Genomic DNA, 18,669 nt, shown 5'->3' on the forward strand with positions numbered 1-18,669 from the left:
TTGTAAACTCACCTTAAACCGTATTTCACCATTTACTTATGTTTATTAGTTTGCTGCACCTGAACATCAAACATATAAGCAGCACCTCTGTCTGCCTTTCCTTGTGTCATTTCAAAACGGTCACCATTCTGTATTTCAAACTCTGTGATCAAAGTAAGCCCCAAGAAGGCATTGGTTTTGTTATGAAGCAACACTCGCAATTTAAAAAATAATAGCATGCTCAGCAGATGCAGAGGGACATGTGATGAATAAAATAGACATCGATCATTACATTGACATTAACCTCATGGAAGGCCTTCGAACTATTACAAACGTAGATCTCACACGTAGTGAACATTTTGATTTAAACATCCCATGTTGGCCTATTAAAGATTTAAGTAAAAAGCCTCGGGTGAGGTTACCAGTGAAAACATGAAAAGCAAAAAAAAAGTTCATTCATTTTTTTAATGGAGCAAGTCTGCGGGAAGAAAGTGCACTTTACAAGATAAATTCCACTGTATAAACCTGCAGCACCTTTCCGTGTGCTTAAATGATGAGGGCGGATATCTATCAGTTTGCCACAGTGAGTTGAAAATGTATTTTAAAAACCCAGCAATGTTCCTTAAGTGTTTGTCATATGCTGTTAATAATTTAGTTTTGAATTTAAGAGATACATTGGGATCCTGACCCCTTTGAATATCATAACATTTGTGATATGAAACATCAGTTCACAAAATACGTCGCAGTTTTAAGAAGAAACGTAAATTATAATCTAAAGCAAGTTGATACAAAATGTTGAAAATGTGGCGCTTCGATTTTCTGAGAAAATATTTTCTTGTTGCATTTGCATGAAGCTGGTTTTAATTGATGTTTACAGATTATATATGAAGATAATAATGAGATGACCAGGAATGATTTTTCTCGTGACATTAATAATCCATTTTCCGCAATAAATGACTATAAGCGTAACAAGCGTATTCTAAATCAAATTGTCATTCTAAGAGGAACAAATAAAAATAATGCGAGAAAATATCTCTGCTTTATCCTTGTTCTGCTCATTTTAATGGAATAACTTCCTCCGGGAGACAATCCTAGTCTTTCTTTGATAACAATCATTGCGATTATCCAGTGTCATATAATCCATTGGATTACGCGCCACACACATCCTCCAGCCCCACAACAATCTTTGCACTTGGACCACTCTCTTCACCATCAAAGCAGGAAAAGAACCCACACGATTTGCATCTGAATTGAGTTCGGATGGATGACACCAGTAATCTCAGGATCAAAGGAACCCCTCTTGTTCAGAGCGAACCCGACACCTGTTGCAGGGGACCAAAATGCAGAAGCTCTCATTTTGATATTTTATCAGGTTATGAAAAGGAAAACGACACTTACAGTGCAACACTACCAACTCAGTATCAGATTTTTTTTTGCCAGATGTATAGCAAGGGGTGAAAACAACATTGTTTTTTTGTCCTGTCATGAAAGAGCTTGCCTTTTTAAAAAAAACACTTCGAACTGAACTGCACTTTCTCCTGTCAACTAACATTATTTGTTTCATTTTGGGAGATTGGCCTGAAAAAAATCCAGTAGTATTTAACGCTTATATGCGGAAACGTTTCTTTCTGGTATTTTAAGCGATCGATTTGATTGTGATTCTTCGAAAGGGAAAGCAAATTTCACAGTCCAAATTTCGAAATTAAAACGTGTAAATTTTCGGGTCTTACGATCTTTGAAAGTGTAATGCTTTTAGGCATACGAATGCAAAACACCAGCGTCTCAAATAATTATCTCTACATTTGATAAGATTATAGCTTATTGCTGATTGCAGTTCCACATAATAACCTCAGCGTTGTGAAAAGTCCCGATATTTGTTAGCTCGTGTTAATGCTGGTACTAAACATGCTAACCTACATTTCGTCGTAATAAATTTAAAACTCGCAGCTTCTTTCGAACAAAAATACATGCGCTTTTCTTTGTAATTAGGCATGTAACTATAAACAACGTACAGCATCATATTACATAGCCATCTTAAGAAATAGTTAACATTTTTCAATATATCATAACCCGGGAAAATGTTCATCAGATGAAAATATGTACATTTTCCAAATGCTCTGCTAATATTATTTTGTGTTTTTGCTAAATACAACTGTATGCCATTAGCAATTGCTTAATTTATTGTTTAAATGTAAGAATATCTACAGTATTCAAGATTCCTTCTGCTGAATTAGGATGTATCGAAAATCTCCTTAAAGTGCAGTTTCTTACGTCTGTACTTTACTTATATTCCCATCCAGAGTAAAAGGTTTGACTATCTGCCAACTAGATGCCTATCCTTGCCACAATTCAAGAACCCTTCACTTCGAACACGCTTCCGCTACTTGGCCTAACAGCGAGTACAAAGCTGACTAACTCCCTTTCCACTCCGTAGGTTTTAAAAAAAGTCCCCCTAATCAATGTTAAAGCCACCGTCAGAAAATCCTGTGATCCAGTTAATGGGCTTTAGAATGAGAAGGGGGAAGGGTTGAAATTCGAACCTCTATTAAGCGGACCGATAAACTGTACATTTAGCAGCATTCACTCGGGTTAAAACAATCCAACCTTCAGCGCCCGAGATGAGCCATTGAACGAGAACGTGAAATTTACACAACCAACTGCAAAACAGATACTGTTTCTTCGGCGATTTTATTGCTGTTATTGCAAACAATCCCTTATTAACACGGTCCTGAGAAGATTTGTGCTGAAGGCGAAAGACCCTTATTTACTGTGCAGCTCCGTGCTGTGCACACCGCAAACATTTTATGCGCGTGAACTGTTTCAGTTGCCATTCAAAGAGCTTCACAGATTGTAAGACAACATGCAAATACAAGCAAAAAATGAGGCCGAGGCACCTCTCCTAACTGTTCAGGTGTGTTTGCAATCTTTTACAAAACCAATGTTTAAACCCGAGAAAAACGCAGTTTGTTATTTTAAGCATGCATTAAAGCTGGAATTTATCATTCGAGTTTCTGGATTGGGCAAGTTCCCAAAATTTAAAAACAGATTCTATCACCTAGAAGACTGACAATTTTTTTCAGAAGTACCGAAATGCTTTATAAACTAATGGTCTCCAAACACATAAATTACCCGTCACACTAACCTCTGAAACTAAAGGCAAAATACTCTGGATGCCGGAAGTCCCAAATAAAAACAAAAATAATTTTGTTTTTATGGCGCATTAATTTATCCGGTGCAGATAATTCCTCCTCTCGGCCAGTTTCATAAACTGAAACATTAATTTAGGTGAAGAAATCCATGCTATGAGAATGGCAGCCGTAAAACATTTGCTGAAAGTAATTGCTCCTTCTAGGAAATATAAGGGAATAGCAGCTTATAAATAAGATTAATGTCTAGCTATGTTATTGTATCTTTCAATCATGTCTTTCACATTGAAATGTACCAAAAAACTGCAAAAGCAAGGAAGCGCTAAGCAGGAGATGAAATAGTGAAATAATTTTTTAAAAACTTGCCGATGTGATGTGATTTTTAAACAATGCATCCTAGATCGGCCCGACAAGAGGATTTTCATTAGGCGTGTTTCTTTTATCCTGTGGCTGATTCTGGAAGATTGTCTTCATTTTTTGCCAATTAGTCGAAATTATGCGGCCGATATGTACAGACTGATGTCAGTAATTAAAAACAGTTGCACTGACATCTTGAGGATTGAAACTGCAGAGAAAACATATTTTCGCATCATCGAAACCTACAGAAAGAGCTATCTTGGGGTAATAAGCGTGTCAGTAAAACCATATGCAGTAATGTAGCAATTTGCACAGAGTCCCAACAAATAAAAAAAAATTGCAATACGAAGCAAAATATGCAGTCAGCAAACTTTTAAAATAGATTCATTGCCCATCTATTTTCTCCTGTGGCGTGGATCCTCGAGTCTTAAACAACCTTTGTCCAGGCAAAGGAATACAAACATAAAAGACAACCAACTGTCTGAGAGGAGAGATCGCTTTTCAAAAGCAAATGTGTCAGCTGGAGCTGAGACCGCTCACTGGGAGTCGTTTATTCAGGACGAGGCATTATCAACAACATAAACAAACTCGCCGGTTTTATGTGGATTACAGCAGAGACAAAGCTTCTGCACATTTGTGCTGTCCAGAAAATAGAATCTAAACCCGAATCTACCAACAAGCCACTGACATACGAGGAGTTAGGAAGGAGCACCAGTGTCACCTGATTGACAAGCACCAAAAGTTTGCATATTGTTAGCTCTAACTATCCTCAACTGCCAAAAAATACTAACTAATGTGTGGGTGAACTAACATGGAGATTCCAGTTAAACTTTACACCTGAGGAGAATAAGGAATTTTGTAAAATATATGAAACTGTTTCTACTGGAGTCGATACATACTCCATTAAAAACGCCCTTCCACCATTTGCTGTTCTATTCAAAAACACGATTTGAAACACGCAGAAGGCCTTTCAGAAAATGATAAACGTGAAAATGTAACAAGACCAGCCCGCAATTACATTTCATCAGAAATAGCTTGATTGCTCCTTTGCTTTCTCCTCAGAACTGAAATTACGAACCTTAAATGTGCATTCATCAATATGTTGACAATTAATATACATTTTAAATGTAAAAGCTGTTGAAATAATACAATCCAAGGTTTAGTTTCAGCAACATTGCAAATTAATGTCCCTTGACCCCTTTTAAATGGGCGCCTCAACTTCTTTTCCGCAAAATCGTTAATTTGAACAATGCCATTTATTTGTGCTAAACCCAGGGTTTTCCCAATATTCTATCGAACTTGAAAACTCTTAGGTACAATCCAGTAGTTTATGCCAACTTATTTTGCAGAAGATGCTAACAATATCTGAAAGGTATCGCATTATAGTCATTCCTTAGCTCTGCTAACACAGTTGTAAATCATAAAGAGTGATACTTTCCTAAATGTAGGTTTGAAGTTTTATGTGCGAACATTACATACAAATTGAAGACATATGTTTCAGAGTTTAAAACATTTATTAATTTACACCAAAAGACCGGATGGACATTTTGAAACAAACATTACTATTATTCACAGACATCCCTCATAAAATAAATCGATGCACAACCAACGGGACAGCAGGCGTGAAGTGGGTGAGCTGTACATCTTTCCTATATCTATGTACAAATAATTACAAAAAAAACTGGTAGTTAGGGACTAAACCTTAATAACTGAAATGTTAAAAGATTAATTTATTAATTCTCCTTTCGACAAATTCGTCTGTAAATTACTCAGTGTACATAAAAAACGGTTTAATAATCCTGAGGGTCCCTAACCGTCCTTCAACAGTGCTTGAGCAGTATATTGGATCAACATGTTGAAAAGACCTTAACATTCAGTACAGAGAACACTATAAAGTATGGCATTAAGAATTCAGTATTCTCCACACATACTTTGTATTTTACATATATACATATGATAAATATATTTGCCATTTTTTTCCAGAAGTAGCTGTGTGGTTTCAAATATTCAAAAATGTATAATTCCTACCTGCCATGGGACGAAAAATTTAATAGTGACAGGTGTTAAGATTTGTGAGTTTGCTTGAAAAGTTCTGTCCAGTCTGTAGAACATTTTCGTGCGTTAAGTTCAGTGGGGTCTGGGCCTGTGTCAGTGCCGGGGTTAACATTGCCAATACCTGGGCTTGGCTTCCAGCTGGGCCTGAATAGGGCGACCCGGGGGCATTTGAAGGAGCAGCCCCTATGATATTGTCTATGGAAAAGGAAGGCCTGGACTGGCTCGGGTCGGCTTTCAGTCCTTGCAGATTGGGTAGAGTGGGACTCAACTGTGGGTAGAAAGATTTCCTGGTTAGCTCGCCGCCGTGCAAAAGCGAGGGGATGGCTGGAGTTGGAAACATTGAGGCTGGAGATGGCACTGCGCAATGTGGGGATTGGAATGGGAAAGTGCTGGGGCTGGCATGGTGATGGGCATGATGGAAATTCTGCAACTGGATGCCATAGCCGCAGCCATAAGGTCCATATCCAAAGTTTGGCAGGAAACTGCTGTGATCCCTTAAGATCTCGGACGGTTGTTGCCTTTTGAACCGTTTCCTCCTGCGGAGAAAGCTGCCGTTGTCAAACATGTCTGCGGAATCGGGGTCCAGGGTCCAGTAATTACCTTTGCCAGGGTTCCCGGGCTCCCGGGGGATTTTCACGAAGCAGTCGTTCAGGGAAAGATTGTGTCGTATGGAGTTCTGCCAGGCAGGAAACTTTTCTCTGTAGTAGGGGAAGCGATTACTGATAAACTCACAGATCTCACTCAGGGTCAGTCTCTTTTTTGGACTCTGGAGAATGGCCATGGTAATCAGGGCGATGTAAGAGTAAGGAGGCTTCACCAGGGTACTTTTACACGGCTTGTCACTTGCCCGCGTCGGACTTGGGTCAGATCGTCCGGACAAGTCCGGAGATTCCACATTCTCAGAAACGTTTCTGCTCAGGTTATCATCGGAATCATTGTCCGAGTGAAAACTGCCGTATTTGCTGTCTTTGCCGTTCATATCACCGACCACATCAATGTCCGTATCTTCGGAGAGCAGAGAATGATCAGACATATCGGCACCCAGAGTCATTGTGGAAGTGATCGGCCCAGATTCTTCAAAGCAAATCTCCAGTCTCCAGACCCCCTAGTGGAGTGGCTCCGAATGGCTCAAAGCAGTTCAAGTTGCCCGCAGTCCTTTCCAAGAGGTCCCCCTCCTCTTTTATTTCTCATCGAGCACTTTGCAGATCGGGGCAGTTGGGGTCTGGCTCCTTTTCTTTTGCTTTGATCTCGCCACTGTTTGGCCGGACCCTGCTCCACACTTATGCATAAGGCCGGCGCATGGCCTGCCAGCCGTATGAGGCAGAATGCAAAGTTTTTGTTTGTAACTTTCGCGAGTAGCAGAGGATTGCGGAAAACGCTTCTGCTCCTCAATCGGCTGTCAATCGCCATTTATCCGGCAGGGGGCGTCACGTGGCTCTGACGTCAGCATCGAGCTGGTGAAGGGACCCGAGGTTTCTCTTAAAGGGACCTCACCCAGGGACTCAATGTCATCAGCAAGATCACTCTCCAGCTCTGCCACTGGCATGCTCTTGTATCATCTGATTTCAAGAATGCTATCTTCGATTTCCTCAGTTCTTGAATCGAATTATATTAAATGCTGTCTTCCAAGTTGAGTGTCAATTTCACCCGTTCCAATCCTATTTGACACAATCTGTCATTGCAAAAACGACTTCACTGTAATTCTATGTAGCATTCAATAAAAAGTTTTATTGGAACACGCAGTGCATTCAACTAAACAGAGGCAAATATCCCTCTCGTATGAGGATATTTTAAAAAATGGAGTAGGGCTGTTGCAGCTTATTTAGCTTGTTCAATTCGAGGCACCAATTCGACATTGCACCGGCTGGAGAATTTATTAAGAGACGATGTTAACCATCTGAAATTGGTTCTGTAATATGTACTTGATTGGACTTGTATAAGAACCCCACCGTCACATTATTAACAAGGGAGGACATGCGATCTCCATATACAGGGTATTTACATCGGAATTATAAAGAAATAATTCCAGAGATTCAATTAGCTCACAGTGGCAGCATTGCTCTGTTTGGCAACTGTAAAAAAAACTGACCTATTCGTCATTTTAAACCGATTTGAAATCCCCAAGGAAGGAGGAGACAACTACCTGAGTTGTGAATGAACACGAAACAAAGCAAGAATCCGCGGCATTAGTGTAAACTGACAATCTGGGCTCACTTTGCGCTTTCTCACCACATCCATTTTGGCAGTTCACAAAATAAACCAACTTCAGATTTATTTTTGAGAGGCAATTTAATAATGGAATCCTGCCTCACTTACTGTCTGTAGACTATTAGTATCGCGCACACATACATTTGCTATTGTACATAATACTTGAGAGCCGCTGATAAAAAAAATTATCCAATGATCTGCAGTCTTAAATTGCTTCTTTTGCTTAAAAAGTGCCCAATTTCAAGCACAGCGTGTTGTTGAAATAATTTGCAAATGTATGCTCAGATTAATCTGAATTCCTATTTTGCAGATTTTTTCCCCCTCTCATATACATTCTCAAGTGCAATACTTGAAATGCAGAATGCCAAATTTTGCAACATGACCTTCCAGATTGATTCTGACTAGGATTCCAAATGAGTTTCGTGTGCATCACGGGGAATACTTTTTCTCATCGCCACAAGCTCCGGATCGGCTGATCGTTCCCGTGCCTTTTTGGTGGTTTAAGGTAAGAAAATGCAAATACCCTCAATGCGGCCACCGAACAAATTATTACAAACTTTTCTTTCAAAGTAATTAAAATTTATCTGGCGTGACAATGCTCGTGACAATTGCACTGGGTGTTAAGTGTAGGATTCCGCCATTTATGTTACCTGTTTAGAACCTTTCTTGTCAAAACACAATTGACTGCGTTGAGAGTTTGCACAAATTTGAATAATTTATTGCAATGACCAGTATGGTTCTGTCAAGTGCTGATTTGTACTGAAAGCGGAATTACTTTGAGAACTATTGTAGAAATACGGTGCTTCGTTGGAATACATTTATTATAAGTGACTGAAATGGCATGGTGCCTCCGCAATTGGTAATTTGTAATCCAAGAAAGCAACCTAAAGGGCAGCTATGTAAGTGTAGATTTCAGTGTACTGAGCTGGTGAACTGCAACAGGTGCCGAGGTGGATTTTCACTCCATGTTACTCAACAAGTAACAGCAAACGTGAACAGCAGCTGTCAGTTCCAAATGCCACTCGGCTTTCACATTCCCAACACTTAGTACTTTTCTAAATGATTATGTGAATCCACCGTGTTGATTTCCAAAGCATTCCACAAACACAGTCGAATACAAACAAGCTGATTTAAACTAAACATACAGCTGATCACAAGCTTCCCTACAGAAACCATGTAGTGGCAAATAAAGACTAAATATTAGAATAATATACTAATATCAGCTGTGTAATTTCTCTATCCCCAATTAGCTACCTGCCAAGAACGCGTTCTTGCATTACATAAAACCAGGCCACACCAACCAGAACATATACACATTGTCCGATTGATGCATATAAGAAATATATTTTTAAAAAAACGATTAAACTGATTAGGAGGAAATGCAAGATACACGAATGCAACCTGAAGATTAATTTGAACGAAGTTATTTTCTTGTTTCGAATTTTCTAACTCGTTGAATTTTGAGCCTGGATTAACGGTGACCTTTACATCACAGAAATGCAATATTTTCTCGAGGCGGGCAATAAGACCGCCCAGAGTGTGAGTGTGATGCTGGGTAAATCTTAACGAACTGTTTCTGTGTATAATTGTTTCAAAGGAACAAAGGTAATTTTTTAACATTGTGCAAGCACAGCTCAGCTCAAGCGTCAGCCGGAACTTTAATTCCGATAAGTATAAATCTGTTAAAAGTTATTTTTGCATCAGTATTTGCAGTGGCGTCATCTTTTTTATCTAATTTTTTTTCACCAAGTTTAAATGGAACAGACTGAACAGTTTGCTTGCGTGTTGCGTGCGATAGAGAACTAATATCTCTCTGGATTAGTGGTGCTGGAAGAGCACAGCAGTTCTCCACGCTTCAGGCTCTCTGTCTTTATTCCTGATGAAGGGCTTTTGCCCCAAACGTCGATTTTACTGCTCCTCGGATGCTGCCTGAACTGCTGTGCTCTTCCAGCACCACTAATCCAGAATCTGGTTCCCAGCATCTGCAGTCATTGTTTTTACCTAACTAATATCTCTCTTCAATCTCAACATCCTGAATGAACTTTGCATAGATTTAAGATCCTAACAATTTGGAGCGGCATATCTATTTATCTTTGTCACTTTCGATTATGATCTATCGGCATTTAATACACGACCCAATATGCTGCATATTCGCGTTCTACATGACGGTTCTGGTTGTTACTTTCATCTGAATATCAAAAGAACAACTCTCATTCAGGAGACCTTGCTGCATTTAGTAGACGAGTGGCAAATGCGCCACCTACTGCTTGCTGTTATTACTATCTCCAGAATAAGAATCAGCAGCATGTTGTGGATTGGATTGGAAATCCAGAGTACAGCCTCACCTAAACAAAGCATACACCAACCCAAAAAACTCATCCACGTAAATGGGATCAATTTCAAAATCCATCATTTTCTCTTTTAAACTCCAGATCACCAGAATCAAATGGTCCTAAGGATACTGAGGAAATTAAGAATGGATATTCATCATCGGTGGTCAATTACAAGAGAATAACTCTCTTCCAGTCTCAGGATAAATCTGTAGGTGACTGTACAGACCATACAACTACAGCGGGTTCTGTTACACTTGGGGAAGATGGTGGTCACGGGAAGGTGTGGGTGGGGTGTTGGTATGGCAGTGCACTCCTTAAGGTGTTTTCTCTTGGCTTCTCCCTTTTCCCAACGGCAAGTCTCAAGGTACTTGACGCCTTCCCGGATACTCCTCCTCCACTTTGGACAGTCTTGGGCCAGTGATTCCAAGATGGCTGTCGGAATGGCCACTTCGCCAGAGAGGCCTTGTGGGTAAGGCACTGTAGGCTGAATATCTTGATCAATAGCTGCATCACTAACCCTGAACAACCACAAGACGAAGGTATTCCATCAACCTGGTCTGGCTTCAATCATCAAGGTCCACGGGGTGGCCTTAGAGAATGTTGACTACTTCCAATACCTTGGAAGTACCTTGTTGGATGTAAATTATAGAGACATAGCCACAACTTAAAATCTTCCTAAATTACAATGGTGGCCTGTAAGCACTGGAGAATTGAAAATGCTATGCTCTTGTTCAAAAATGAGTGTCAGCATTAGAACAAGAATTACAGGGCAGTCATTAATTCCAGTAATGGAAACGTTTTTGGAAGCATTTAGAAATAGGGATCATTCAGGTTCAGGTTGAGAAGTGGCAAGTACCATTTGTGCCACACAACTGTGAGACAATGACTATCTTCAACCAGAGAGAACAATTTCCTCTTGATATTCAATGACACTACTACCCTTGGATCTCTCACTGTTAATATTCTGGGGATTACCAGTGAGAGAAACTGAACTGAACCACATATATAAACACAGTGGCTACAAGAGCAGGTCAGAGGCTAGAATACTACAGTGAGTAAGTCATCTACTAACTCTCCAAAGCCTGCCCATCAAAAGGCACAAGTCAGGAGCAGAATGGAATACTCTCTATTTGCCTACATGTGTGCAGCTCCGACAATATTCAAGGAGTTCAATGTAATTCATCAAAGAGTAGTCCACTTGATTAGCACCACTTAAAATGAAAACTTCCTCTATCACCAGTGCACAGTAGCAGTAGTGTGTGCTATACACAAGATGCACTGCAGAAACTTGCCAATCCTCCTCCAACAACACCTTTCGAACCAGTGACCTCTATTGCCAAAAGAACATGGGAACACTACCGCCTGCAAGTTCCCTTCCAAGTTACTCAATGTCCTGACATGCAAATATTCTATTATTCCTTCACTGTCACAGAATCAAAGGCCTGAAACTTGCTCACTAACAGCACAGTGGGTATACATCATATGGATTGCAGTAGTTCAAGATGGCATGTCACCATGATATTCTCAATTGGGGATGGGCACCAAATATCAGTTTAGCTAGCAATCCCCTCATTCTTGAAAGAATTTAAAGCATGACAATTCAGTGCAAAATTAATAATTACTTGGGGAAATTTGGGCTATTTAAGGAAAGCCTGCATGGATTAGTTAAGTGCAAATGATGTGTAACTAATTTGGTTGAGTTTTTTTATAGTAAGTGAGAATTAGATGCAGATAAAGCTGTTCATCTAGTATATGTAGATTTCCAAAAGGTATTTGATAAATTACACACTATAAAGCAAACATGTTGGAGTTCATGGGAGAAAAGGCACAGTAGCAACATGGATGCAAAACTGGTCAAATGTCAAAAACCAGAGAGTAGGAGTGAATTGTTTTTTTGAAGAGGATTTCATTGTGTGATTCCCCTTGAGTTAGTGTTGGCTCCCCTACTCTTCTTGAAATATATTAATGATCTGGTAAGGGAACAATTTCAAAGTCTTGCAGTTATACAAAATTTGGATTAATTGTGAACAACGAAGAGGACAGTTATTAATTTTAAAAGGACATGTGTTGGTGGGGAGGGTTGGGCAAGTGGCAGATGAAATTTAGTGATAAAAACTGTGAAGTGGTTTATTTTGCTAGCAAGGATGAGGGCAATTTCAAATAAAGGTGAAAATGTGTTGCTGGAAAAGCGCAGCAGGTCAGGCAGCATCCAAGGAACAGGAGAATCGACGTTTCGGGCATAAGCCCTTCTTCAGGAATGAGGAAAGTGTGTCCAGTAGGCTAAGATAAAAGGTAGGGAGGAGGGACTTGGGGGAGGGGCGTTGGAAATGCGATAGGTGGAGGGAGGCCAAGGTGAGGGTGATAGGCCGGAGTGGGGTGGGGGCAGAGAGGTCAGGAAGAAGATTGCAGGTTAGGAAGGCAGTGTCGATCTCTTCATTGCCCTCTTACCTGCCCTCGATCTCTTCATAGCCCTCTTACCTGCCCTCGATCTCTTCATAGCCCACCCCGTGCTGGCCTCCTACCTGCCCTCGATCTCTTCATAGCCAACTGCCGCCGCGACATTAACCGCCTCAACCTCTCCACCCCTCTCACGCACTCCAACCTCTCACCCTTGGAACGTGCAGCCCTCCACTCCCTTCGTTCCAACCCCAACCTCACTATCAAACCAGCAGACAAGGGAGGCGCAGTAGTAGTTTGGCGCACTGACCTTTACACCACCGAGGCTAAACGCCAGCTCACAGACACCTCCTCCTACTGCCCCCTTGACCATGACCCCACTTCCCACCACCAAACCATCATCTCCCAGACCATCCAGACCCTCATCACCTCAGGGGATCTCCCATCCACCGCCTCCAACCTCATAGCCCCACAACCCCGCACCGCCCGTTTCTACCTCCTGCCCAAAATCCACAAACCTGACTGCCTCGGCTGACCCATTGTCTCAGCCTGCTCCTGCCTCACCGAACTCATCTCTGCATACCTGGACAAGGTCCTGTCCCCCTTAGTCCAAGAACTCCTCACCTACGTTCGGGACACCACCCACGCCCTCCACCTCCTCCATGATTTTCGCTTCCCCGGTCCCCAACGCCTTATCTCTAGTCCCTGTACACCTCCATCCCCCATCACGAAGGGCTTAAAGCCCTCCGCTTCTTCCTTTCCCGCCGTACCAACCAGTACCCTTCCACTGACACCCTCCTTCGACTGACTGAACTGGTCCTCACCCTCAACAACTTCTCTTTCCAATCCTCCCACCTCCTCCAAACCAAAGGAGTAGCTATGGGCACCCGCATGGGCCCCAGCTATGCCTGCCTCTTCGTAGGATATGTGGAACAGTCCATCTTCCGCAGCTACACTGGCACCACCCCCCACCTTTTCCTCCGCTACATCGATGACTGTATCGGCGCTGCCTCGTGCTCCCACAAGGAGGTTGAACAGTTCATCCACTTTACTAACACCTTCCACCCTGACCTCAAATTCACCTGGACCATTCTCAGACTCCTCCCTCCCCTACCTAGACCTTTCCATTTCTATCTCGGGTGACCGAATCGACACAGACATTTACTATAAATCGACCGACTCCAACAGCTACCTAGACTACACCTCCTCCCACCCTGCCCCCTGTAAAAACGCCATCCCATATTCCCAATTCCTTCGTCTCCGCCGCATCTGCTCCCAGGAGGACCAGTTCCAAAACCGTACAACCCAGATGGCCTCCTTCTTCAAGGACCGCAATTTCCGCCAGACGTAGTCGACGATGCCCTCCACCGCATCTCTTCCACTTCCTGCTCCTCCGCCCTTGAGCCCCGTCCCTCCAACCGCCACCAGGACAGAACCCCACTGGTCCTCACCTACCACCCCACCAACCTCCATGTACAACGTATCATCCGCCGTCATTTCCACCATCTCCAAACGGACCCCACCACCAGGGATATATTTCCCTCCCCTCCCCTATCAGCGTTCCGAAAAGACCACTCCCTCCATGACTCCCTCGTCAGGTCCACACCCCCCACCAACCCAACCTTCACTCCCGGCACCTTTCCCTGCAACCCCAAGAAATGCAAAACTTGCGCCCACACCTACCCCCTTACTTCCCTCCAAGGCCCCAAGGGACACTTCCATATCTGCCACAAATTCACCTGCACCTCCACACACATCATCTATTGCATCCGCTGCACCCGATGTGGCCTCCTCTATATTGGGGAGACAGGCCACCTACTTGCGGAACGTTTCAGAGAACACCTCTGGGACACCCGGACCAACCAATCCAACCACCCCGTAGCCCAACACTTTAACTCCCCCTCCCACTCCACCAAGGACATGCAGGTCCTTGGACTCCTCCATCACCAGACCATGGCAACACGACGGTTGGAGGAAGAGTGCCTCTTCTTCTTCCTGGGAACCCTCCAACCACAAGGGATGAACTCAGATTTCTCCAGTTTCCTCATTTCCCCTCCCCCCATCTTGTCTCAGTCAAATCCCTCAAACTCAGCACTGCCTTCCTAACCTGCAATCTTCTTCCTGACCTCTCCGCCCCCACCCCACTCCGGCCTATCACCCTCACCTTGACCTCCCTCCACCTATCCCATTTCCAACACCCCTCCCCCAAGTCCCTCCTCCCTACCTTTTATCTTAGCCTGCTGGACACACTTTCCTCATTCCTGAAGAAGGGCTTATGCCTGAAACGTCGATTCTCCTGTTCCTTGGATGCTGCCTGACCTGCTGCGCTTTTCCAGCAACACATTTTCAGCTCTGATCTCCAGCATCTGCAGCCCTCACTTTCTCCTCGAATGTAAAATAAAGGGTCTAGTTCTATAGGGGATGCAGGTGCAGTAGAATATGAAAGTATGTGTGCATATAGCATTGAAGGTGACAGGGCAAATTGAGAGAATGGTTATGTATAGGCACACCCTATCCTGGTCTTTATTAATAAAGGCATGAAATACAAATAAACTAGATACTGATTTGACCTCAACTAGAGAATTGTGCCCAGTTCTGGGCACTATACTTTCAGAAGGATATGAAGTCAATAGAGAATTGCAGAAAAGATTAACCACGATGGCTTCTCGATGAGCAGCTTCAGTTATGCAGCTACATTGGAGAAATTTGGATTGTCCTTCTGGGAGGAGGGAAGGTTGGGAAGAAATTTGATAAAGGTATTGAAAATCATGAAGGATCTAGACACAGTAGATAGAGAGGAACTTCCCTGTGGGGAAGGATTGAGAACCAGAAGGCACTGATTTCAAGTGATTTTATGTTTCTATGGTTCTATAACATGGCAAAAACCAGATGGAAATTCAGAGACCATTACATATATGCATACAAATCTACACACACACTTGTTCAAAGTACAGTCACTGACATGATCAGTGGGGAACATTGATCTGTACATATTTGACTAACATCAGCCAAACCTCAGGGATGCTGTTCAAATACCTTGAATGCTGAATTTGTGTCATTGGTGTAAAGTGCAAGATGGCTAACTCCCAACATGCCCTATGCTATATACCTTGTGGTAACATTGTACAGTTGCCACAAAATGCAGCTATGCATTCTCTTTCACTGAATCCGTTAAATGGTATGATAAATTATATTCTGGTGTGTTGAGGTTAGATGATGAATACTTCTCCACAGCATTAATTCCTTTTATGTGTTTACAATGAAGTTAATTTAATTCTAATTATTGTGATAATAATATATTACCTTACTAATGACATCCCAATGGTATACTGCCTTTTCAAAGATAACTTTTCAGTATTGTTTAAGTTTTGAAACATAAAAGTGCATGTTTCAAACAGTAATGGTGTGTTTATACTATAGTTACCAGCCTGAAATCAATGTTTGCAGACTGTTTCCAGTCAGGCAGTATCTTGTTTATAAAGTTTGGTTCCCAATTGAATTCTCAGCACTATGTGAGCATTCTGTACATGAATAAACTACACATGTGCATAACTTGGCTCCCAGCCATAAATTTAAATTATTGAGAGTGCACATGTGGTGATCTATACTTCAAAAATATTTAAAATAACTACAATTTTACAAACCTTTTCAGATTAGGTTTGACAACAGTTTGAAGCTTTTCAACAATTCAAAATTGTGAATACCGAATTTGAGAATGTTTCAGGATTGCGATGAAGAAATCAGTGACATAATTCATGTATTAAAGAATGATAAAGCACAATGTGGCCTGTAATGCTGTTTGAAAGAGCATTTGCTCTGCAAATTTTCATGTTCAAGAACATAAGTAGTGGAGCAAGAGTAAGACTATAGTCTCTCAGACATGCTGTACCATCCTAGAAGATCATCACTGACTGCACTAGGGCTCAATCCTCTTTTCTGTCAACTGTTTATAACCCTCAACTCTTGAATACTTCAAAAATCTATCTACCTCCTCTTTACGTATTTTCAGTTACCTACCTTTCTGGGATAGAGAATTCCAGACGTTCAACATCCATTCAGAGAAGAAATTATTCTGCAGCTCAATTTTTAAGGAATCATCTTTTATTCTATAACTTTGTCCCCAATTTGAAATTCAGCCCTTAGTGTAAACATCTTCTCAACATCTATCCTGTCAAGTCCCCACAAAATGTTGCATGCTTCTGTCACAAAGCTAGTCCCTTTTTTTTCTAAAAGCTGTTCCTTGGCTCAGGGATACTCTGTCCCTGATTTTCTTTTCAGAGGGGTAATAAACCGAGCTGGGCTCTGATCAGTCTGGTTTGGTACAGAGATGAAAAGGATTTTGAGAGGCCTTTTGTTTATATGTAAACAGATGAGACTTTAGACCAAATTGGTCATGTTTTAGAAGTGACCTGTATAATGAAAGGGGAGTGGTCAACTCTCTAGCTGAGTTGGGCAGTTTTAGTTCAGTCTAACCTGGTGAGGAGTTCAATAGTGCGCTGTGCGGAAACTCTCTTTTTCTCTTTCTGCCCTTCAGCTTCAGCCTGTAAGCATGTATTCCATTTATACTGGTTTTTAAAGGCAGTTTGCTTATTGGGACTGTTACAACATATTAAGTCTAGTTTGGATAGACTGAGCTCTGTAGAGGTTCTTTATTCTGTTCTTTGTGTTTCATTGTGTAATTTTGTGAAAAGAGTTTTGTGTTTTTAAAATCTAGCAGTCAAACTAGCTAGCTTACTCCTGATAATTTTCACTGTACACTTACTGAAACAAATTGCAAAGTTATGGTCTGGCTGCCTGCTTAAGAATGTTTTGAGTGGTCTGGCCTAGTCCATAACAGACTGAGAGCTCTTTACACGATTTTAAACAGCGAGTGGTAGGGCTAGTGTCTTTACTTCAGGTGTTGGTTTGGTTGGGTAGATAAAGCTTGTGATAGTAATGGCTTTTTCAGTGGCCAAAAGTTTTCTGGAAGTGGATGCAGTGACTTTGGAAGGTTTACAAAAGGTGAATAAGACCAAGTTGCCAGAATTAGCAGAGAAGCTGGAATTGGACTGCCTGCTTCTGTGAGGAAAGCAGAGATAATTACAGCAGTAGCTCAGCATTTAAACTTGCTGGAGACGCCATCAGAATCTATAGAGATGGCAAGAATTCAATTGCAAATGAAGCAGCTTGAATTAGAGGTAAGAAATAAGGAAAGGACAGCAGAAATGAAACAGTTTGATTTATGATTAAAAACAGAAGAGAGGGAAAATAGACAGCAAAGAAAGAAAAAGAGAAAGTGTTTGAACTTCAAAAACTGACACTTAAAACAGAAAGTCAGCTTAAAAGGCTGGTGATAAAGGCTGAAGGTAGGCTTAGTGAGGATGAGCAAGCCACTGGTAGTCAGAAGCCTAGTGAGAAACTGTTTAAATATGTTCAAGCATTGCCTAAATATAATGAGAAGGATGTGGAAGCTTTTTTCATCTCATTTGAAAAGGTGGCCAAATAAATGCAGTGGCAATGTGAGTTTTGTTGATCCAAATGGAACTTGTAGGTAGGGCTAGTAAGGTATTCACATCCCTATCAGAGGAGGTATCTGGGGAGTATGAGGAGGTGAAAAAAGCCATTTTAAGTGCATATGAGCTTGCACCAGAAACCTATAGGCAATATTTCAGGAATCTAAGGAGGGACTCTGGTCAAACCTATATTGAGTTTGAAAGGATCAGAATAATTTTGATAGATGGATAAGAGCTTTAAAAATCAACCAAACCTACAATGTCCTTAGAGAGGTAATTATTTTGGAAGAATTCAAAAATTGACTGCCTGAAGTAGTGTGAACTCATGTGAAAGAGCAGAGAGTTAAAACAGCAAGGTTAGCAGATGAATTGGCTGATGATTATGAGCTGGTCAGCAAAACCCAGTTTGGCTTCCAGAATCAATTTCAGTCCATGAGGGATAGAAATTGGGGCAAAGAGAAATCTTCATGTGGAAAGGGAAAGGTAGATCTCAGTGAAGATCATAAAGATATCTTACCAAGGGTTTAAAAGGAAACCCTTGAGGGGGACAAAGAAGTTAAAAAGCTCCGGTGTTTTCATTGAAATAAAGTGGGCCACACGAAATCACTGTTGATGGACAAGGAGAACGCCAGACATAGGAAAACCAGACAAGCCTGGAAGTTTTGTTGGACTGGTAACAAAAAGCACAAGGGAAGTTAGACA

At 41.6% G+C, this 18,669-nt stretch overlaps 1 protein-coding gene across 1 annotated transcript; it reads right to left on the reverse strand.

Annotated features, from left to right (window-relative positions):
- Positions 1-1,163: 1,163 nt before the first annotated feature.
- On the reverse strand, positions 1,164-6,905 carry foxd2 (forkhead box D2). The gene is made up of 2 exons (XM_043699246.2): positions 5,511-6,905; positions 1,164-1,301 (listed from the first exon to the last, which is right to left on the reverse strand). Exon 1 carries the CDS (start codon positions 6,586-6,588, stop codon positions 5,530-5,532), a length of 1,059 nt encoding a protein of 352 aa, XP_043555181.1. The 5' UTR covers positions 6,589-6,905; the 3' UTR covers positions 1,164-1,301; positions 5,511-5,529.
- Between the last annotated feature and the right edge of the window lie 11,764 nt (positions 6,906-18,669).

Source organism: Chiloscyllium plagiosum, unplaced genomic scaffold (assembly GCF_037043375.1).
Source record: "Chiloscyllium plagiosum isolate Xiang-an unplaced genomic scaffold, Cpla_swu_hap1 HiC_scaffold_9, whole genome shotgun sequence".
Taxonomy (NCBI): domain Eukaryota; kingdom Metazoa; phylum Chordata; class Chondrichthyes; order Orectolobiformes; family Hemiscylliidae; genus Chiloscyllium; species Chiloscyllium plagiosum.